Source organism: Coregonus lavaretus (assembly GCF_964263955.1).
Source record: "Coregonus lavaretus genome assembly, chromosome: 9".
Classification (NCBI taxonomy): Eukaryota; Metazoa; Chordata; class Actinopteri; order Salmoniformes; family Salmonidae; genus Coregonus; species Coregonus lavaretus.
In genome coordinates, this window is record NC_139996.1 from 36,001,008 (window position 1) to 36,025,882 (window position 24,875).

Here is a 24,875-nt window from a genome sequence, read left to right on the forward strand (position 1 = left end):
AGGAAACAGGTACAAAAGTATCTATATCCACAGTAAAACGACATATCGACATAACCTGAAAGGCCGCTCAGCAAGGAAGAAGCCACTGCTCCAAAACCGCCATAAAAAAGCCAGACCACGGTTTGCAACTGCACATGGGGACAAAGATTGTACTTTTTGGAGAAATGTCCTCTGGTCTGATGAAACAAAAATAGAACTGTTTGGCCATAATGACCATCGTTATGTTTGGAGGAAAAAGGGGGTTACTTGCAAGCCGAAGAACACCATCCCAACTGTGAAGCACGGGGGTGGCAGCATCATGCTGTGGGGGTGCTTTGCTGCAGGAGGGACTGGTGCACTTCACAAAATAGATGGCATCCTGAGGAAGGAAAATGATGTGGATACATTGACGCAACATCTCAAGATATCAGTCAGGAAGTTAAAGCTTGGTCGCAAATGGGTCTTCCAAATGGACAATGACCCCAAGCATACTTCCAAAGTTGTGGCAAAATGGCTTAAGGACAACAATGTCAAGGTATTGGAGTGGCCATCACAAAGCCCTGACCTCAATCCTATAGAATATTTGTGGGCAGAACTGAAAAAGCGTGTGCGAGCAAGGAGGCCTACAAACCTGACTCAGTTACACCAGCTCTGTCAGGAGGAATGGGCCAAGATTCACCCAACTTATTGTGGGAAGCTTGTGGAAGGCTACCCAAAACATTTGACCCAAGTTAAACAATTTAAAGGCAATGATACCAAATACTAATTGGGTGTATGTAAACTTCTGACCCACTGGGAATGTGATGAAAGAAATTAAAGCTGAAATAAAAAATTCTCTCTACTATTATTCTGACATTTCACATTCTTAAAATAAAGTGGTGATCCTATCTGACCTAAGGCAGGGAATTTTTACTAAGATTAAATGTCAGGAATTGTGAAAAACTGAGTTTAAATGTATTTGGCTAAGGTGTATGTAAACTTCCGACTTCAACTGTATATAATGACCAGCATTGGACTCATTTTGACTAGTATTAGGCAGCAGAGTGAAAGGCTGGTTAAAAAGTAATGGTCACACTGGCCTTATAAACCCCTTATTCCTTTTATAATGCAAAGTTGCCACTACTTTATATGAAGTCCTCTGCAGATGATCTGTGCATGCTCAACTATGTTCATTAACTATATTAGTCCCACTCCTTGTAGAATGAGGTATTGCACAACCCCCCCCCTTTGACCTTTGTATCCTGGAGGAGAGTTAATGTGGTGTCTGTGCTGGTCACCCTGACAGGTAACTGCTGCCAACCAGGACTGACTGACTGAGCCAACCACTCATCAGACCACTATGACAGGTAAACCACTCATATAGCAGCTCTCATACTGTACCATTTTGGTAACGGCAGGTCAGAGACTTGTTATCTCATAACATCTGTTGCACCAATAAAAAAAATTACAATGTAATATTTCAGCTATTTAGATGAAGTTCTGGCAATATCCTGGAGTTCAGCGAAGCTGGCAACTATTTCAGATGGTAATAATAATGCTGTGTTGAAGACAGCACTTCACAAATCTGTTGTACTCTGGTGTAGATTACTTAAAGGTCGTGAACAGTGAAACCATGATGTGATGTATGACAGGACTGGATGTTGCAATTTCAATTTGTTTGAGTTCTTTGTGTATCAGCAAATTTGCTTGAGGCGATCTTACTGCAACATCGAGCACACATTGCTTGACATAGGCAATTGAAAGAACTGTCAGTAAAAGTAGAGCTTCCCACCAATTCAGCCTATTTGCTCCCAGCCCACTCTTTTCAGACTTCCGGATAGTTTAACATGAGAGAAAAATTACACAAAAATATTATGGGTGATGTTTTGGTCACTCAAAGGCTATTTTACGTGGGAATCAGCATGACTGTGAGGGAGCTTTAACAACAAGACTGATAATTCCACAAAATGGACATTGTAAGGTGTGGTAATGATTAATTCAAGTCTTAAACTAAGGTCAAGTTACCCATGTAATAGCACTGAGATCACTGTCATATGGATGTAACTTGAGTTACAACAACACCTGTTTAAATGGGATGGGCTAAGTGTAGCAGATATAAGAACATATTGGTATTATCTTATCTATTACGGTATCTTACCATAGATACTTGAGAAGAGCCTGTCAGCCTAAGGTTGGAGATGGACTCCCCAGTGAAGAGTGGGGCTGTGCGGGAGCGGCAGCAGCTTACGGTGGGCCCCCCTGATGGAGGCTACGGATGGTTCATCCTGCTGGCCTGCTTCCTCGTATTTGGGCTGACCTTTGGGGTGATCAAGGCCTTCGGAGTGTTCTACGTGGAGATCCACGGCTACTTTGAGACCACAGCAACAGGAACCTCCTGGATTACATCCATCGCTGTGGCAACCATCCACTGTGGAGGTGAGAACCTTGTTAGAAGGCAATTAAAACATGATTTGTCCTTGAATTGTCCTTGACATGTCCAATGAAATCGGAGTGTCTTTAAAGTGAAATCTGAGTGAGTTAAACTAGTATTATTAAAGGCAATAGTGGATCAAACTATAGGCGCCAAACCTTCTGGACAATTCTTTGACTATTTCTACTACATGTTTGTCAGTTTTTGTTTATGTCAGTCTCCTGAGATTTTGACCACCAGGTGTCAGTATAGGGTTGTAAGTAGCTGACAGCTGTAGCCAGGGTGATGGAGGGACACGTACATCATGGTTGAATTTACAGGGACTGTGGTTGAAAATTAGCCAGCTGGCTAAAACCGGCACTTTTACTGAAACGTTGATTAATGTGCACTGTTCCTATCAAAATAAACTCAAACTCGAGGTCTATAAATCACATATGGATGGAACTATGTCATCACCTGGGGCGGCAGGTAGCTTAGTGATTAAGAGCGTTGTGCCAGTAACCGAAGGGTTGCTGGTTCTAATCCCTGAGCCGACTAGGTGAAAAATCTGTCGATGTGCCCTTGAGCAAGGGACTTAACCCTAATTGCTCCTGTAAGTCACTCTGGATAAGAGCATCTGCTAAATATGACTAAAATGTAATTTACTCACTATTTCCTTATTTTTGTGATCAACTTTTTATTTATTTTCAAGACAATAACAAAAAGAAGCAGGAATGGTTATGCAGTAGGCAAATACAATTAGAATAGACCACATATCCTATACACACATATATCGCCCACCCGAGCTGCATCAACCCACCCTCCAACCCCTCCTGGCGACCACCCCAACCCACCCAACCTGATCTCATTGAAATTAAATACAAAATCAAGCAATTGTGATAAAATCATCAGGGTACACTTTTGCACATGAGACAGAAAATATCATCATCAACAGTAGATAGTTCTCTTATCCATTGATTCTTAACTGGTACTGATTTCTAAGTTGCAACTAATAACAGTATACAGATAAGTAACCAAACCCTTTAAGTTACCATGTCTATCTAATATTCTAAGTAGTTAATGTTGTGGGAGGGATGAGCCCAACCTGGTCTCAGAGCATTTCATATTATTCTGTACATAAATCTGAGACAAGCCATTTAGTATGATATGTTACGTTTCGTATGGTATGTATTAATTTGTGAATGTCCTTCACCCATTTCGTAATTACAATTCGTATTATATGTTACGAATTTGCAAAACGTAGTATATGTTATGAATTTTCTAAAGTAGTATATGTAACGAATTTGCAAAATGTATGATATGTTACAAATTCTAGCTTTGTGGCTAGATGGCTAACGTTAGCTAGCTGGCTAACATTAGCTAGGCTAGGGGTTAGGGTTAAGTTTAGGAGTTAGGTTAAAGGGTTAGGGGAAGGGTTAGCTAAAATGGTTAAGGTTAGGGGAACGGGAAGGGTTAGATAACATGCTAAGTAGTTGCAAAATAGTTTAAAAGTAGTAAGTATTAGAAAAGTTGCTAATTAGCACAAATGCTAAAGATTATATGCCGACCCATCCACCCCGACCAACCACCCTACTTTCGTTTTTGCCTTGAATAACCATCTCTCTTATGTAACCATACCAAATATAACATATCGTACTAATTTGAGTGTGTCGGATTTATATTTACTATGATACGTCTAGTCTATGAGACCACGCTGATGAGCCCCAAGGGACACCATATGCCCACATTGCTGATCTTAAACGCAGATAAAATAAAAAAAGACGTACCAGGTAATTGAAATAGCCCTAAGATCATTAAAGCCTTGCAAACCTTTATCTCTAAATAGATCATCCAAAACATGAACACCCATATCCTTCCATTGAGTGAATGAAAAGGGGATACCCCCAGAAAGAAGGGAATGATTGTGGAAAATTGGTGACTGAGCATGCCACTTCTGTATTGTGTTACACAAAAGGCCAAAAGTCAAATGTAAAGTTAGGCAGAGAAAGCCCACCATATCCCTTGTCACGCTGCATAGTGGATAGATTCACTTGGGTCGATTTCCTTTCCATACCAATTTAGAGACTAAAGAGTGGATATTGTCCCAGTATTTCTTAGGTGGAGCTAGTGGAATCGTTGCTGAGAAAAAGTTAATTCAGGGAAGAATATTCATCTTAATGATGGATAGTCAAGTTTGGAAGCTGTGACCATTTTGAGAGGTCTTTGTTAGTGCCTCTTCAAGTTTATCCAATGAAATGGTTTCCCCAAGGTATTGTGATTCTTCGTTGGAAAGGTAAGGAAATTCCACTAAGGCATTTTTATCCAAAGTAATATCAGATTTATAGAGCATAGAGTAAAAAATAACCAAACTCTGCATTGATTTCCAAAGGATTAGTTAACAATCCATTCTGTGCTTTAATAGCTGTAATATTAGAGCATTTATCACTGTTTCTGAGTGTCATTGCTAAAATATGACTAGGTTTAGCCCCATTAAATAATAGTTTTGTCTGGTCCGATGAATTAAGAATTCTGCCCTGTGTGAGCAAAGAATTAAGTTCTAACTTGACTGGATCTATTATTTTATTTTTTGTCATCAGAGTAATAAGACTTTTGTTGTTCTCGTTCCGGATTAGCCAAAAATGTTTGTAGTTTGTTAATTGTTCAGGTTTTATTAAGGTGAGATGCAAATGAACCTGATAAGTTCCTGATAAATCCCTTTATAGAGGCCATGGGATAATCAAATCAAATTTTATTTGTCACATGCTTCGTAAACAACAGGTGTGGACTAACAGTGAAATACTTACTACGGCCCTTCCCAACAATGCAGAGAGAAAGAAAATAGAGAAATAATAGAAAAGTAAAATACGTAATAATAAAAGTAATAATAGTTACACAATGAGTAATGATAACTTGGTGTACCAGTACTGAGTCGATGTGCAGGGTTACGAGGTAATTGAGGTAGATATGAACAGTTGAAGTCGGAAGTTTACATACACCTTAGCCAAATACATTTAAACTCAGTTTTTCACAATTCCTGACATTTAATCCTAGTAAAAATTCCCTGTCTTAGGTCAGTTAGGATCACCACTTTATTTGAAGAATGTGAAATGTCAGAATAATAGTAGAGAGAATTATTTATTTCAGCTTTTATTTCTTTCATTACATTCCCAGTGGGTCATGTGACGAGTACTGAGTATACGAAGAGGCAGGACGCAGACGCAGGAATTAACAAGGTCAAGGTTTACTTAACAATGATAAAGAGAAATAAAAAAGATAGAGTAAACGACACGAAGCTTAACAATCACACACAACATCATACAGAACAGTCCAGGGCTAAATAGGGGTGATGATGAAATGCAGGTGCGCTGGAGGTGATTAGGGTGCGTTGGGTTTTCCATTCCGGTGTTGCCGAGGTGGTGCGCTCAGACCGGTGGCTCAGTAGACCGGCGAATCAGAGCGCTGGAGGGGAGCAACGGGAGGAGACGTGACAGTACCCCCCCCCGGACGCGCAGCTCCAGCAACTGGACGTCGCCGGCCAGGAGGACGACCCCGAGGACGAGGAGCGGGCCGGTTAGGGCGGCGATGGTGGAAGTCCTGAATTAAGTTGGGGTCCAGAACGTCCCCAGCCGGAACCCAGCTCCTCTCCTCAGGACCATAGCCCTCCCAGTCCACCAGGTAATGGAGCCGTCCCCCACGGAACCTGGAGTCCAGCAGGTCCCTCACCGCATACGCCGGACTCCCGTCAATGTCCAGGGGCGTAGGAGGCGTACCCCGGGGGAACCACCGGCCTGAGGAGAGACACATGAAAAGTGGGTGAGACACGGTAGTGAGGGGGAAGGAGCAGCCGGTATGATACCTCATTTATCCGCCGGAGGACCTTAAACAGCCCCACAAAACGGGCTGTTTGTTCCAGACTTGGTGCGTCGGTACAGCTTGCCATGCAGTAACAGAGAGAACAGTCTATGACTTGGGCGGCTGGAGTCTTTGACAATTTTGAGGGAATTCTCTGACACCGCCAGGTGTAGAGGTCCTGAATGGCAGGGAGCTCAGACCCTGTGATGTACTGGGCTATCCGCATTACCCTCTGTAGCGCCTTGCGGTAGTATACCAAGCAGTTGCCATACCAAGTGGTGATGCAGCCAGTCAAGATGCTCTCAATGGTGCAGCTGTATAACTTTTTGAGGATCTGAGGGCCCATGCCAAATCTTTTCAGCATCCTGAGGGGGAAGAGGCGTTGTCGTGCCTTCTTCACAACTGTGTTGGTGTGTTTGGACCATGATAGATCCTTAGTGATCTGGACACCGAGGAACTTGAAGTTCTCGACCCGCTCCATTACAGCCCTGTCGATATGAATGGGGGCGTGCTCAGCCCTCCATTTCCTGTGTCCACGATCAACTCATTTGTTTTGGTGACGTTGAGGGAGAGGTTGTTGTCCTGGAGGTTGTTGTCCAGCCCTATAGGCTGCCTCATCATCATCGGTGATCAGGCCTACCACCGTAGTGTCGTCGGCAAACTTAATGATGGTGTTGGAGTCGTGCGCGGCCACGCAGTCATGGGTGAACAGGGAGTACAGGAGGGGACTAAGCACGCATCCTTAAGGGGCCCCCGTGTTGAGGGTCAGCGTGGCGGATATGTTGTTGCCTACCCTCACCACCTGGGGGTGTCCTGTCAGGAAGTCCAGGATCCAGTTGCAGAGGGAGGTGTTCAGTCCCAGGGTCCTTAGCTTAGTGATGAGCTTGGAAGGCCCTATGGTGTTGAATGCTGAGCTGAACAAGGACATCTTCAACAGACCGAAAATTCTGTGTTAGATGAACTAGTTCTTTTTCAAATAGAGTACAAAATTATTTGTTCTTTATTAATGTTATATTGAAACGCCAGCATGATGCTCTGACAGGAGTATCAGGAATCGTTAGTTTGACAATTAATAAGCTATGATCAGAAAGTGGACATGGGCATATCGATGCATTATGAATATCTGAGTATGCAATGTTGTAAAATAGAATATAATCTAATCTGGAGTAGGATTCATGTCTAGCAGAGTAAAAACGAAATTGTCTAGACGTAGGAATATATCATTGAGATTAAAATCCTTGAACAGGTTGTTAAATGCCATCGACACGGGTGTGAGACCTTTATTATATTTTATTTTTGGGGGTAGATCAGCTTAATATTTTAGATAGATTGTAACTTCCATCAATTTAATTGTCTGCATCACTTCCAATCCCCCATGTTTATATATATATATATATATATACAGTGAGGGAAAAAAGTATTTGATCCCCTGCTGATTTTGTACGTTTGCCCACTGACAAAGACATGATCAGTCTATAATTTTAATGGTAGGTTTATTTGAACAGTGAGAGACAGAATAACAACAAAAAAAATCCAGAAAAACGCATGTCAAAAATGTTATGAATTGATTTGCATTTTAATGAGGGAAATAAGTATTTGACCCCTCTGCAAAACATGACTTAGTACTTAGTGGCAAAACCCTTGGTGGCAATCACAGAGGTCAGACGTTTCTTGTAGTTGGCCATCAGGTTTGCACACATCTCAGGAGGGATTTTGTTCCACTCCTCTTTGCAGATCTTCTCCAAGTCATTAAGGTTTCGAGGCTGACGTTTGGCAACTCAAACCTTCAACTCTCCACAGATTTTCTATGGGATTAAGGTCTGGAGACTGGCTAGGCCCCTCCAGGACCTTAATGTTCTTCTTCTTGAGCCACTCCTTTGTTGCCTTGGCCGTGTGTTTTGGGTCATTGTCATGCTGGAATACCCATCCCGACCCATTTTCAATGCCCTGGCTGAGGCCAAGATTTGACGGTACATGGCCCCGTCCATCATCCCTTTGATGCGGTGAAGTTGTCCTGTCCCCTTAGCAGAAAAACACCCCCAAAGCGTAATGTTTCCACCTCCATGTTTGACGGTGGGGATGGTGTTCTTGGGGTCATTGGCAGCATTCCTTCTCCTCCAAACGCGGCGAGTTGAGTTGATGCCAAAGAGCTCGATTTTGGTCTCATCTGACCACAACACTTTCACCCAGTTCTCCTCTGAATCATTCAGATGTTCATTGGCAAACTTCAGACGGGCATGTATTTGTTCTTTCTTGAGCAGGGGGACCTTGCGGGCGCTGCAGGATTTCAGTCCTTCACGGCATAGTGTGTTACCAATTGTTTTCTTGGTGACTATGGTCCCAGCTGCCTTGAGATCATTGACAAGATCCTCCCGTGTAGTTCTGGGCTGATTCCTCACCGTTCTCATGATCATTGCAACTCCACGAGGTGAGATCTTGCATGGAGCCCCAGGCCGAGGGAGATTGACAGTTCTTTTGTTTTTCTTCCATTTGCGAATAATCGCACCAACTGTTGTCACCTTCTCACCAAGCTGCTTGGCGATGGTCTTGTAGCCCATTCCAGCCTTGTGTAGGTCTACAATCTTGTCCCTGACATCCTTGGAGAGCTCTTTGGTCTTGGCCATGGTGGAGAGTTTGGAATCTGATTGATTGATTGCTTCTGTAGACAGGTGTCTTTTATATAGGTAACAAGCTGAGATTAGGAGCACTCCCTTTAAGAGTGTGCTCCTAATCTCAGCTCGTTACCTGTATAAAAGACACCTGGGAGCCAGAAATCTTTCTGATTGCGAGGGGGTCAAATAATTATTTCCCTCATTAAAATGCAAATCAATTAAAAACATTTTTGACATGCGTTTTTCTGGATTTTTTTGTTGTTATTCTGTCTCTCACTGTTCAAATAAACCTACCATTAAAATTATAGACTGATCATTTCTTTGTCAGTGGGCAAACGTACAAAATCAGCAGGGGATCAAATACTTTTTTCCCTCACTGTATATATATATATATATATATATATATATATATATATATATATATATATATATACACACATATATATACATTCATACATACACACATACAGTGGGGAGAACAAGTATTTGATACACTGCCGATTTTGCAGGTTTTCCTACTTACAAAGCATGTAGAGGTCTGTAATTTTTATCATAGGTACACTTCAACTGTGAGAGACGGAATCTAAAAGAAAAATCCAGAAAATCACATTGTATGATTTTTAAGTAATTAATGTGCATTTTATTGCATGACATAAGTATTTGATACATCAGAAAAGCAGAACTTAATATTTGTTACAGAAACCTTTGTTTGCAATTACAGAGATCATACGTTTCCTGTAGGTCTTGACCAGGTTTGTACACACTGCAGCAGGGATTTTGGCCCACTCCTCCATACAGACCTTCTCCAGATCCTTCAGGTTTCGGGGCTGTTGCTGGGCAATACAGACTTTCAGCTCCCTCCAAAGATGTTCTATTGGGTTCAGGTCTGGAGACTGGCTAGGCCACTCCAGGACCTTGAGATGCTTCTTACGGAGCCACTCCTTAGTTGCCCTGCCTGTGTGTTTCGGGTCGTTGTCATGCTGGAAGACCCAGCCACGACCCATCTTCAATGCTCTTACTGAGGGAAGGAGGTTGTTGGCCAAGATCTCACGATACATGGCCCCATCCATCCTCCCCTCAATACGGTGCAGTCGTCCTGTCCCCTTTGCAGAAAAGCAACCCCAAAGAATGATGTTTCCACCTCCATGCTTCACGGTTGGGATGGTATTCTTAGGGTTGTACTCATCCTTCTTCTTCCTCCAAACAAGGCGAGTGGAGTTTAGACCAAAAAGCTCAATTTTTGTCTCATCAGACCACATGACCTTCTCCCATTCCTCCTCTGGATCATCCAGATGGTCATTGGCAAACTTCAGACGGGCCTGGACATGCGCTGGCTTGAGCAGGGGGACCTTGCATGCGCTGCAGGATTTTAATCCATGACGGCGTAGTGTGTTACTAATGGTTTTCTTTGAGACTGTGGTCCCTGCTCTCTTCAGGTCATTGACCAGGTCCTGCCGTGTAGTTCTGGGCTGATCCCTCACCTTCCTCATGATCAATGATGCCCCACAAGGTGAGATCTTGCATGGAGCCCCAGACCGAGGGTGATTGACCGTCATCTTGAACTTCTTCCATTTTCTAATAATTGCGCCAACAGTTGTTGCCTTCTCACCAAGCTGCTTGCCCATTGTCCTGTAGCCCATCCCAGCCTTGTGCAGGTCTACAATTTTATCCCTGATGTCCTTACACAGCTCTCTGGTCTTGGCCATTGTGGAGAGGTTGGAGTTTGTTTGATTGAGTGTGTGGACAGGTGTCTTTTATACAGGTAACGAGTTCAAACAGGTGCAGTAAATACAGGTAATGAGTGGAGAACAGGAGGGCTTCTTAAAGAAAAACTAACAGGTCTGTGAGAGCCGGAATTCTTACTGGTTGGTAGGTGATCAAATACTTATGTCATGCAATAAAATGCAAATTAATTACTTAAAAATCATACAATGTGATTTTCTGGATTTTTGTTTTAGATTCCGTCTCTCACAGTTGAAGTGTACCTATGATAAAAATTACAGACCTCTACATGCTTTGTAAGTAGGAAAACCTGTAAAATCAGCAGTGTATCAAATACTTGTTCTCCCCACTGTACATACATATATATATATATATATATTTACATTTACATTTACGTCATTTAGCAGACGCTCTTATCCAGAGCGACTTACAAATTGGTGCATTCACGTTATAGCCAGTGGGATAACCACTTACAATGTTTTTTTTGTTTGTTTTTTGGGGGGGTGGGGTGGGATAAGGGGGGGGTAGAAGGATTACTTGATCCTAACCCAGGTATTCCTTAAAGAGGTGGTGTTTCAAATGTCTCCGGAAGGTGGTGAGTGACTCCGCTGTCCTGGCATCGTGAGGGAGCTTGTTCCACCATTGGGGTGCCAGAGCAGTGAACAGTTTTGACTGGGCTGAGCGGGAACTGTGCTTCCGCAGAGGTAGGGGAGCCAGCAGGCCAGAGGTGGATGAACACAATGCCCTCGTTTGGGTGTAGGGACTGATCAGAGCCTGAAGGTACGGAGGTGCCGTTCCCCTCACAGCTCCGTAGGCAAGCACCATGGTCTTGTAGCAGATGCGAGCTTCAACTGGAAGCCAGTGGAGTGTGCGGAGGAGCGGGGTGAAGTGAGAGAACTTGGGAAGGTTGAACACCAGACGGGCTGCGTCATTCTGGATGAGTTATAGGGGTTTAATGGCACAGGCAGGGAGCCCAGCCAACAGCGAGTTGCAGTAATCCAGACGGGAGATGACAAGTACCTGGATTAGGACCTGTACCGCTTCCTGTGTAAGGCAGGGTCGTACTCTCCGAATGTTGTAGAGCATGAACCTACAGGATCGGGTCACCACCTTGATGTTAGCGGAGAATGACAGGGTGTTGTCCAGGGTCACGCCAAGGCTCTTCGCACTCTGGGAGGAGGACACAACGGAGTTGTCAACCGTGATGGCGAGATCATGGAACGGGCAGTCCTTCCCCGGGAGGAAGAGCAGCTCCGTCTTGCCAAGGTTCAGCTAGAGGTGGTGATCCGTCATCCATACTGATATGTCTGCCAGACATGCAGAGATATGATTCGCCACCTGGTTATCAGAAGGGGGAAAGGAGAAAATTAGTTGTGTGTCGTCTGCGTAGCAATGATAGGAGAGGCCATGTGAGGATATGACAGAGCCAAGTGACTTGGTGTATAGCGAAAATAGGAGAGGGCCTAGAACTGAGCCCTGGGGGACACCAGTGGTGAGAGCACGTGGTGCGGAGACAGCTTCTCGCCACGCCACTTGGTAGGAGCGACCGGTCAGGTAGGATGCAATCCAAGAGTGAGCCGCGCCGGAGATCCCCAGCTCGGAGAGGGTGGAGAGGAGGATCTGATGGTTCACAGTATCAAAGGCAGCAGACAGGTCTAGAAGGACAAGAGCAGAGGAGAGAGAGTTAGCTTTAGCAGTGCGGAGAGCCTCCGTGACACAGAGAAGAGCAGTCTCAGTTGAATGACCAGTCTTGAAACCTGACTGGTTTGGATCAAGAAGGTCATTCTGAGAGAGATAGCAAGAGAGTTGGCTAAAGACGGCACGCTCAATAGTTTTGGAGAGAAAAGAAAGAAGGGATACTGGTCTGTAGTTGTTGACATCAGAGGGATCGAGTGTTGGTTTTTTGAGAAGGGGTGCAACTCTCGCTCTCTTGAAGACGGAAGGGACATAGCCAGCGGTCAAGGATGAGTTGATCAGCGAGGTGAGGTAAGGGAGAAGGTCACCGGAGGTGGTCTGGAGAAGAAAGGAGGGGATAGGGTCAAGCGGGCCGGTTGTTGGGCGGCCGGCCGTCACAAGTCGCAAGATTTTATCTGGAGAGAGAGGGGAGAAAGAAGTCAAAGTCAAAGTCCTACCAAGTGGCGTGGCGAGAAGCTGTGAAAAAGGTAATTCAAATAACCAAATTCAACCTAGCTAATTTCCGATTTATACGAAATTGTTTGACTACAGAGGTAGCAAAACTGTACTTCAAATCTATGATACTACCCCACTTAACATACTGCTTGACTAGTTGGGCCCAAGCTTGCTGTACAACAGTAAGACCTATTCAGTCTGTCTACAAACAGGCTCTCAAAGTGCTTGATAGGAAGCCCAATAGCCATCATCACTGTCACATCCTTAGAAAGCATGAGCTCCTGAGTTGGGAAAATCTTGTGCAATACACCGATGCATGTCTTGTATTCAAGATCCTAAATGGCTTGGCTCCCCCTCCACTCAGTATTTTTGTTAAACAGAAAACCCAAACATATGGCAGCAGATCCACAAGGTCTGCCATGAGAGGTGACTGTGTAGTTCCCCTAAGGAAAAGCACCTTTAGTAAATCCGCTTTTTCTGTGAGAGCTTCCCATGTCTGGAATACACTGCCATCAGACACACACAACTGCACCACATATCACACTTTCACAAAATGCTTGAAGACATGGCTAAAGGTCAATCAGATTTGTGAACATGGTCCCTAGCTGTGTGTTGCCGCTTTCCATGTCTGTTGTCTGTAACTTGTGAGGTGTGGAAACATTTTGTTGCTTTTATGAATTTTGTCTTGCTGCTTTTTGTTCTATGTTGCTCGGTCTGTATGCTACGTCTTGCTTGTCCTATGTTGCTATGTCTGTATGCTATGTCTTGTTCTATGTTGTTATTGTCTATATTGTAATTGTTTTTAATAACCTGCCCAGGGACTGCGGTTGAAAATTAGCCGGCTGGCTAAAACCGGCACTTTTACTGAAACGTTGATTAATGTGCACTGTCCCTGTAAAAAAATAAACTCAAACTCAAACTCAAACTCAAAGCATAGGGTAGGGCAGTGTGAGCAGGACCAGCAGTGTCATTTGACTTAACAAACGAGGATCGGATGTCGTCAACCTTCTTTTCAAAATGGTTGACGAAGTCATCCACAGAGAGGGAGGAGGGGGGGGGGGGGAGTCAAAAGAGGAGAGGAGTGGAAAGAAGGAGGCAGAGAGAAATGAGTCAAAGGTAGACGTAGGGAGGTTGAAGTCCCCCAGAACTGTGAAGGGTGAGCCATCCTCAGGAAAGGAACTTATCAAGGCGTCAAGCTCATTGATGAACTCTCCAAGGGAACCTGGAGGGCGATAAATGACAAGGATATTAAGCTTAAATGGGCTAGTGACTGTGACAGCATGGAATTCAAATGAGGAGATAGACAGATGGGTCAGGGGAAAAATAGAGAATGTCCACTTGGGAGAGATGAGGATTCCTGTGCCACCACCCCGCTGACCAGATGCTGGTCAGACGAGGAGATGCTGGTCGAGAACACATGGTCAGACGAGGAGAGAGCAGTAGGAGTAGCAGTGTTTTCAGTGGTAATCCATGTTTCCGTCAGCGCCAAGAAGTCGAGGGATTGGAGGGTAGCATAGGCTGAGATGAACTCTGCCTTGTTGGCAGCAGAACGGCAGTTCCAGAGGCTGCCTGAGACCTGGAACTCCACGTGGGTGGTGCGTGCAGGGACCACCAGGTTAGAGAGGCAGCAGCCACGCGGTGTGAGGCGTTTGTATAGCCTGTGCGGAGAGGAGAGAACAGGGATAGACAGAGGCATAGTTGACAGGCTGCAGAGAATGGCTACAATAATGCAAAGGAGATCGGAATGAAATGAACTAAACATCTGGGAAAGGAGAGAGCGGGGCCTCCCTCACCACAACACCCAAATATAACTCTCCCAACTTCCACCTCAGAAACTATAATTGTTGTAAACTACAGCGGTTCAATGTTTTCTAGGAATAGACTAACTTAGTTTATTCAGCTAGCTAACTTGGTACAGTATTCTTCCGTGAAAATCGTCCAGGGCACCTAGTCATAAGACGCCACAGCCAGCTAGCATGCCGGACTCCAACAACACGGTTTAGCACCAATACTCGGCCACAACAAACCACCAGTGTGTCAACACGCCAAGCAGATCGTTCGTGTCCGTGTCTAATGTTGTGGGTTAGTCCCGACAGCTTGAGCGAGTCCGTCGTCAATTTATTATATATATACACACATACACACACACATACATACATACATACATACATACACATACATATCCTTTTTTTAAATATATATATTCCCCTTTATTACTTTCCAACCCCGCCACCCTTTCCCCACTTGGAGTAAACTAGTGAACAACAACGCCTAGGCCTCTACTTCCAGCTCATACCCACTATCTACATTTTATGGACACAGTCAATTTTACAGTAATTACATTTTGTTTGTTATTTCTCCTGAACTTCTTCTACTCTCAACCTCTCCGATCATTTTCATGATGTCCATCCGGTTTGCTTCTATATGCCATATCTTTCTAACTGTGCTCCTTCACAAAAGCTCCCAACCTACAACCCATACACTTATTATGGACACAGCGTGCCTACATTATTAGTTATCTTGTTATTGTTTGTTGTTAGTTGTTATTAGTCCCATCCTTCCATTCCATTCAACACCTCCCATCTATCTCTTAACGCTGCAATTATTTGGTTGTAATTTTGGGTAGAGCAGACATTTCCATATGATTTTGTTAGCTGCATGTGCGACATAACTCCACCAGTCCTACCGATGATATTATTTACAAAGATTATACCTTTTTTAAACATTTTGTTAAAAAAAAAGTTTTTTGTCAATTACTATATTTGAGTTTAACCACAATATTTGTTGCATTATTTGTTGCATTAAATTGCAACCAACTTTCTATGGCTTGTTTTAGAAATAGTGATATCTGGGAGATGATTTCCTTTTCAAATAACTGAAAGTGAGTGGTTGTAATCTGAATAAAGGGAAAAAGGCCATTCTTGAACATTGGGTGTGACAATCTTACTAATTTGCTAGAGAACCAGTTCGGATTTAAGTATAACTTTTGTATGACTGAAGCTTTTAGTGATAGGTCTAATGCTTTAATATTTAATAATTTCTGTCCTCCGAATGAATTCATATTCATTATATAAATAGGCCCATTTAATTTTGTCTGGCTTGCCATTCCAAATAAAATTGAATATTTTTTTTCCATATAACTTCAAAAACTGTTCGCTAGGCGCAGGCAAGATCATAAGCAAATAGGTAAACTGGGATAATACTAAAGAGTTAATCAGGGTGATTTTTCCACAAATTGACAGGCACCCACCTTTCCATGGTAGCAAGATCTTATCTATTTTTGCTAACTTTCTATTATAATTTATTGAAGTGAGATCATTTATTTCCTTTGGGATATGTATTCCGAGTATATCCACATCACCATCAGACCATTTTATTGGTAAACTACATGGCAATGTAAAAAACTTATTTTTTATTTTTCCAATACGTAATATAGTACATTTGTTATAATTTGGTTGTAATCCAGAGAGGTTAGAAAATATATCTAGATCCTCTATGAGGCTGTGGAGTGATTCTAGTTGTGGATTTAAAAGAAAACATGAATCATCACCGTACAATGACACCTTTGTTTTTAAGCCCTGGATTTCTAATCCCCTGATATGATTGTTGGATCTGATTTTAATAGCTAACATCTCGATGGCCACAATAAATAGATATGCCGATAGTGGACAACCTTGTTTCACTCCTCTTGACAGTTTAAAACTTTCGGAGAAATAGCCATTATTTACTATTTTACACCTAGGGTTACTATACATGATTTTGACCCATTTTATAAGAGATTCACCAAAATTGAAATGCTCCAGGCATTTATATATAAACCCCAGTCGTACTTTATCAAATGCCTTTTCGAAGTCTGCTATGAAATGCAGGCCTGGTTTCTCAGATTTTCCATAATGTTCTATTGTTTCCAAGACTTGCCTTATATTATCTCCAATGTATCTGCCATGTAAAAAACCTGTCTGATTAGAATGAATAATATCCGACAATACCTTTTTAATTCTATGCGCTATACATTTTGCTAGAATGGTATACTTCGACTGGTATGCCATCCAACCCTGGTGTTTTCCCAGACTTAAAGTCTTTAATTGCATCCAGAAGTTCCTCCTCTGTAATTTCACCTTCACATGAGTCTTTCTGTTTGGCTGTTAATTTTACATTATCAATAGAAAAAAAATCTCTACAATTAGCTTCAGTTAGAGGAGATGGAGGCGACTGAAACGAAAACATATGCTTAAAGTACCTTGTTTCTTCCTTCAAAATATAATTTGGTGAATCATGGGTTACTCCGTCAATTGTAACCAATTTCATTAAATTATTTTTGGTAGCATTCCTATGTTGAAGATTAAAAAATAATTTGGTGCATTTTTCCCCATATTCCATCCAGTTTGCTTTATTTTTATAATATATTACACTTGATATTTCTTGAATTAGTTTCTCCATTTCTTTTAGTTTTTCCTCTAATTTATTCTGAGCCTCTATGTTACAGTTTTTATTGCCATCTATCTGTTCTGTTAGACTTTCTATTTCCTTTGTTAGTATAAACTCTTTTGACCTAAATTGCTTTTGTTTTCAGGATGAGTACTGAATTGCATGGCCTCTAAAGGCACATTTAAAGGTGTCCCATACAATAAGGGGATTTGCTATACCTATGTTATGTCGGAAAAAGTCAGTTATAAATTCCTTTGTCCTAGTTAAAAATAAATTATCATCCAATAGGCTTTGATTAAATTTCCAATATACTCGCCCACGTGGAAATTCAGTAAGAGTAATGTAAATGCCAATTATATGATGGTCCGACCGCATTCTGTCCCCTATCAACACTTTATTAACTTTTGGCGCCAACGAGAATGAGAGACCTGTATTAGATTGGTGGTCAAAGTTAATAAAACTGCATTCATATCCGCACCTATGATCAGAGAAAAATCTGTAATATTAGATTTTCAAAAAATGTCGGTTGGAGCATATACTGATATAAAAGCCATTTTCCTACCTGAGATTACAGTTTTGATATAAGATATATGATATCCTACCGTCAGCACTACCATATCTTTCCAGAACAGCCAGTGTTAAACTATGTCTCATGACAACAAGGGAGCCACGAGTTTTGGAATCTACAGAGGATGACACTGCAACATAATGCCTGTTTGCAAATCTTTGGGCATCAGATTATTTTAGGTGGAACTCTTGAATAAATATAACATTGTTATGTCTACGAAAGTAATCTAAGCAGGCCGCTTGTTTATTATGGCCATTAATGCCATTAACATTCCATCTTGCTAGCTATAGTGTTGTTAAGTGATATATTAAAAAGCAATCTTGTGCATGAAATTTGAAGTGAAAGCAAAACCCACCCCCTACCCTAGTCGCCAGACCCCCACCCTAGAAGCCCAATTATGTTTTGCTGAAGCTCACCACTCTCATTTTTGACCTGAGCTTCGGAGTGTGTAATTGATGCCACCTCAGCCAAAGAGTAAAAACCACAAGAAAACAAATCTATAAGAGAAAAGCAGTGTACATGAAGAGCACGAAATATGTGTTGATGAGAAACAGATCAATTAATTGAACTAGTTGCAGTCAGATGAGAGTGGAGATTCACAGGATTACAATAGAATATGGAAATATAATCAGCACTGTAAACTTCACATCAGCTTGGAACTCTTGGCTGCATTTGTCTTTCACAAAGTTTTTATACTTAGTCTGGCTGTCTCTCCTGTGTTTCCCTGTTCAGCCCCCATGGCGTCTGCTCTGAGTGCTCGCTACAGCCACCGGGCCGTGGTGATGATAGGGGGTCTACTGAGCAGCGCGGGGATGGTGGCTGGGGCTTACGCCCAAAACCTGGTTCAACTTTACATCACTGTAGGACTCCTAACCGGTAAGTGGTCTGACAGTATAGATACAAACACACATAGATCAGGTTGGCAAATTGGTTAGGACCCAAAAAGTGACCACATTTTCTAGCACCTTTTTTTTTTTTTTGAATAACAAGTAGATAATACGCATTTAATTAATCTCAATACTCCTTACTTTCCAAACCACAATAGATAGAGAACATAGTGTCCTAGGGCAGGGGGAGTTGGGCTCTTTGGTCTGCGCTTAAGGTTTATCATGACAGGTCATGTTAATCTCAGTCTCCCCAGACAGGGCATTATAATTATAATTATTTATTTTATTGCCAAATTACGTTTTCTCTGTTTCGTTTTTCCAGGTTTGGGATTGTTCCCAATTTTTTCTGGTGTTCACTCTCAAAAACACACTTTTTAAAATAAAAAAAACTACCAATTTGGATATTATAAGTCCACAAGAATGCTAAAACCACATCAGGAGACCATTTTTGAGGTCTGGGGAAATTTTTTGGGGGGTGAGTGTGTAGTTGTCCTTTAATTCAATTGTGCACCGGCTAGAGACCATTGTTTGGCTAGCGCTAGCGGTCTGTAGCGGTTCTTGTAGCGGTGTTTCATGTGATGGGAAGAGTTTGCAAAACAAATCCCCACCCGATGATACAAATCATCATGATTTCATTCTGCCAGGTAGGCCTACTTTGCAGTCAACATTTCATTGGGAAGGTTTTTTGGGAAAGCCTTTTTAGAAATGACTGTTTAGGCATGCTAACTGGCTACACAACAACACACAGGCTCATTGAAACAGACGTTACTTCTTCAGAAAGTTGCAGGAAATACGAATCACTGATTCATTCTGTTCATGATTTATGATAAATTAGTGCAATTTAACTATGTTTCTAATAAGCAACCCCCCCAACCCCTCTGAATCAGAGAGGTGCAGGGGGCTACCTTAATCGACATCCAGAATATCGCTGAAAACCGAAGAGTTTGCATCCCAATCTTTCCTTAAATTACTTATTTCTCCAGTCACACAGACAGTGCTGTGGTCTTTACTTGCCCTGTAGGTTTTGGCTATGCCCTGACCTGGACCCCCACAGTGACCATGGTGGGCTGGTATTTTGAGAAGAGGAGGCCCATGGCCAACGCCCTCGCCAGTGCTGGAGAGTGCATCATCACCTTCCTGTTGACACCCCTGTTCCAGCTGCTGGTTGACCACTACTCCTGGAGGGGGGCCATGCTGGTGCTGGGGGGCCTGCAGCTCAACCTGTGTGTTTGTGGGATGTTACTGCGCCCCCTGAACACCCCCACTAAGCTGCCTCCCAAGGAGGTCAGAGAGGAGGAAGGGGACTTGACGTTGGATGCCTTGCCCCAGACTAAATCCAGCTCTGAGGGGACAGTGGAGGGTACATGGAAGGCCCAAGCCCAGAAGGCCAGAAAGGATGCGCTACGGAGCAAAGTCCTGCACTACGTGGACTACACACTCATCACCAACCCCCGCTTCATGGTCTACTCCATGTTCGGGGTGTTTGCTGCTCTGGGCTTTTTTGCCCCGGCCCTCTTCCTTGTGCCCTATGCCCGGAGCCAGGGAGTGGAGGAGTACCAGGCGGCTGCCCTCATGTCCATCTCAGCAGCTCTGGACCTGACGGGCCGGGTGTTCTTCGGCTGGGTGGCCAACCTGCATCTGGTGGAGATGGTGCAACAGCTGACTGCCACTGTGATCCTGCTGGGTATAGTGCTGCTGCTGTGTCCCTTGGCCTCCTCCTTCCCAGCGCTGGCTGCCTTCAGTGCAGCCTATGGCCTGGTGTTCGGGGCCACCGTCTCCATCCACATCACCGTGCTGGCTGAGGTGGTAGGCGTGCAGCGGCTGGGGAGCGCCCTCGGCTTCTTCATGCTCATCCGCAGCAGCGGCGGCCTCCTGGGGCCACCCATCGCAGGTGAGCTTGTCTGTCATTAGCTCAAGGGTATTCTCTATGACCTTGTCTCTGGTTGTGCAATTCCAAAAGGCATTTGCTTATAGAAAATGTAACCATGAGTAATGAACCTTGTGTGATTACTGTAACCATGTTCTGGTTTTAACTGAACATCACCTCATGTAGCTAACCATTGAGGGATTTTAGCTCTTCCTTCGAAAGGTCATCCTCCAGTCGATTATGGCTTTTACTATCATTCATATACAGAGATCCTTTATTCAGAGAAGGTGCACAAATATATATCATTGTGCTTTACAGTTAATTTCATGGGCTATTGATCCCATGATAAATGTATTTCTCTGGGATGGGTTTCCTCTCCATTGACTTCCTCTTCTAACACACACGCTCCGCTCCAGCTCTTTGTCTGAATGTAAAATGATGTTTCACAGGCCTTGTGAACAACTGCACGCACAGCATTGGGTAAAAATATAAATAGCAAAGGCATTCTTAAATGTTAACTCTGTATGATCACAGTCCAAAAACAAACAATACAGTCTAGTGGAAGAATACCAACAGTATAATGGACATGCCCCACCACCCTCAGAAAAGCTCTGATAACCATAGCATTTGGGGTTGATTACAGAGGTGGTAACATTTTGCCCCTCTGGTCTAAACAATAGCAGTAAATATAGGCTGTCAAATCAAGGCTTGGCTTGGCACCACACAGCTCGGGGCATGCCAGAAAGTGTCCTGCCTCAGAGCACATTCAACACTACATCAGGTGGAAAAACCTCTTATGTCAAACTCTGGCCCGGTCGCCAAATAAAAAACATGTGGCTATAGCTATTCCAGAAGACAATTGACTGAGTTTATAGTTTTCCTGTCAGTAATAGAGAAGAGATATGCGAGTTGTTGAAGTTGGAGAGGCTGGATTTCACTTTGGACATCTGCAGGGGAGGAATGTAGTTCTCACATAACGATCCATGTAATTGCATTGTAATTAATGTAGGCCCTGATGCAGTTTGTAAGAGGAACCACACTGTTTCTCGGCCAGAGTTTGAGTTCCACCCAGTTTTCTCTCTCTCTCTCTCTCTCTCTCTCTCTCTCTCTCTCTCTCTTCTCTCTCTCTCTCTCTCTCTCTCTCTCTCTCTCTCTCTCTCTCTCTCTCTCTCTCTCTCTCTCTCTCTCTCTCTCTCTCTCTCTCTCTCTCTCTCTCTCTCTCTCTCTCTCTCTCTCTCTCTCTCTCTCTCTCTCTCTCTCTCTCTCTCTCATATTAAACACTACTGCTGAGAGAGAGGGAGTGTGTGTGGGGGGGGGGGGGGGGGGGGGCTGGCTGAGAGCCTTGGCCCAGGGAACATTATCAACACAATTAAAGCTCTTTGGATTAGCACGGTATCAAAATATACATCTCCAAATTCTGTTTCAAGTTCATTTAAAAGGCCATTAAGATACAGAAAATCTAAGTTGTATGTTGATTATCCCTTCCCTTATGTTCCGGGGGCAATTTGACCTGGAACAGAGTTTGAAATCACTAAAATAATATTTTACGTTACTTTTCCACCATGACCCTTCTACTTTCCTAACTATGGATCTCAAGCTTGTAAAACATGTAATATACAGTACCAGTCAAAGGTTTGCACACACCTACTCATTCAAGGGTTTTTCTTTATTTTTACTATTTTCTACATTATAGAATAATAGTGAAGACATCAAAACTATGAAATAACCCATATGGAATCATGTAGTAACCAAAAAAGTGTGTCCTAGAAACAAGCTGCTTTCTGAACAAGAATGTTGCAACCATTATACGTGTGATTTTCCTGAGCAACACTAATCTGAATCCAATTTTAGTCAAGTCAATTTGACCTTGACCTTTGTGCTAGAGACTAACGGTCTTATGTGCAGTAAAGATCTATCCATGATGATCATAAGGATATAAGTATGTTTTCCCTGTGGTATTCAGAGGCCGAGGGACAGTGATCTGATGTTTGGCAAAACATTGGCAGAAAATGACATAGATGTCATAAAATGTCATAATTTGATTGATTTATGTCTTTGGTACAGTAATCAAACATTTGGCAAAGAAAATTGAACAGTTGGGTCTATCAACTCAGGGGGAAAAGCATATGAAAGAGGACATTCTCAGCTCCTGAAAAATACAGTTTAGGAGGTTAAAATCATACATTTATGAGCTTGATGTACTTACTGTACGGGTCAAACTGACCCGGAACATAAACTGTGTTGGCCAAATTGAACATAAGGGAAGGGTTAAAAGCAAGATATGGGTTGGTCTGTGGTGTTCTTAAACAGCTTAGTGTGTGGAAATAGTAAGCAATCCTTAGTGAGGGGAACAAATTCCTTATATCCCATAATTATGAAAGATTACTATAATACATGCATGGACATGGTAATAATTGTGTCCCATCTTTTCTTCACCCAGGATTCTTTATAGACAAGATGAGTGACTATGGGACAGGCTTCCTCATGGCAGGCGTGGCCCTCATCGTCTCTGCCCTCTTCCTGCTCCTGCTGCACCAGATGAACCGCAGGGCTCAGGGGTCAGCCAGGAAGGGACATGCGTGATTCGCCTATGGGCAGCCAGAAGGGGGAGGAGCTGTGGAAGTGGATGGTAGACAGCAAAAAGGACTGTACAGACTGGGAGTATGAGGATGGAGATTGTCTTTGTAACTGTAGGTGAGAGAATGAGGTGGAGAGGAGACGGGGGGCTAGTTCAAAAGGAGCTTCCTGAGTCCAACAATGCTGAACAGACAAGGACCTCAACAGTATAGTGACAATCACATTCCTTCTTCTGAAGATGTATTATCTAAACTGTTTCTGCAGAAACTAGTGCCTTACTCACTCTCACAGCACTGGCAGACATCTCTTTTCTTCCCAGAGTTTAAATGAGTTAATAAAGAAAACTCTACCAGATGGCCACAAGTATCACAACAATTATGCAGTGATTCACTTTTGATTCACTACAAAACATAAAATGTTATAATGAAAGGTGCATTCCTCCACAACATTGTAGGACAGTGTAGTGCATCTGATCTCCACTCATTCAAATAGTTGGGACAGGTTTGATAACACAAGTGGAGCTTAGAGGTATTTTAAAGTAGAGTCTATGGCTAAACTCAGTGGGTGATCATGTCAGAATATATTTATTGCTGGAGCTGGCACTAACTCAAATTACTTAGATAATGACTTTAGCAGTTGTAAATAATTTAGTGGATCGGTAGTAATAGGGGGAATAACCTTTGCAGTAGTACATTTGAAAAGCTCCAGCTGAACAAATATGTACAGTCCCAGTCAAAAGTTTGGACACACCTACTCATTCAAGGGTTTTTCTTAATTTTTTTTTACAATTTTTTACATTGTAGAATAATAGTGAAGACATCAAAACTATGAAATAACACATATGGAATCATGTGGTAACCAAAAAAGTGTTAAACAATGTAGAAAATAGTAAAAATAAAGAAAAACCCTGGAATGAGTAGGTGTGTCCAAACCTTTGACTGGGACTGTACATACACATTGCCATCATCCCAACATGAAACATTTAAGGGGAAATTATATTGTGTACTGTGAAACATTGCTCACAAAGGCAACAAATTAAGTTATTTCCATTTTCTCTGCTCTACAATGTTTTGTGCAAAATATACATCCAAGATAAGTAAACTCCACAGAACTGCAATAACACAGGCATTCTGATAAAAATCTTACCCTTGGAATAACACAAATAAGCCTAAATAAACTAGTCACCTTCCATAAATCTGGAATAATAAACTAGAAACTGAGGTTTAGTTAAAGTAAGCTGTTTCATAAAAACTGGCTTGGGAATCTCCCACCACATGCAAACAAACGCACATACCGTCACATACACACGCAAAGGCATACCGTCACGTACACACGCATGCACACACACACACACTCCAGGACCCTTTGGGTGCGTGAGATGGTCGACTGCCAAGTGATAGAGCCCACCTATTATCTTTTACAGAAGACTACCAGATCAAAGAAACAAAATAGCACAGGAATTCCGCCCCATGGAACTAAAACTCCTATTCTCTGATGTAAGTGTCTGTTTCATCTTTTGATCACTCTCCAGTCTAAACTATCTAAACCCACATCCCCCTTTCTTGTTTGAGCATATTGTATGCATTGTAAAAAGACATGTTGATACTGTATCAGGCAAACATTCTTCAAGGTCCCACATGTGAAAACTTTTCTGAGCATCATATTTCCTCATTCAAATACACAAGCCCTCAGTGCTGCTCTGGAACCAATAGTACAGTAGCCTTGTATGGCAAATGAAGATAACTGTGGGAATCTGCTTGAGTGCATACAGCCGCTGAAAGACATAGCGTGACACATATGTTTAAGTCACGATGAAGGGATGGTAAAAAGTAGGACGAATAAAGTTCTCACCTACAGGCCTCCT

At 42.7% G+C, this 24,875-nt stretch overlaps 1 protein-coding gene across 1 annotated transcript; it reads left to right on the forward strand.

Moving 5' to 3' along the window:
* Nucleotides 1-2,156: 2,156 nt before the first annotated feature.
* Nucleotides 2,157-23,017, forward strand: LOC311135337 (monocarboxylate transporter 2; the record flags this gene model as incomplete). The annotated part of the gene is made up of 4 exons (XM_084169281.1): nt 2,157-2,394; nt 18,413-18,556; nt 19,589-20,458; nt 22,875-23,017. 4 exons carry the CDS (start codon nt 2,157-2,159, stop codon nt 23,015-23,017), a joined length of 1,395 nt encoding a protein of 464 aa, XP_084025407.1.
* Between the last annotated feature and the right edge of the window lie 1,858 nt (nt 23,018-24,875).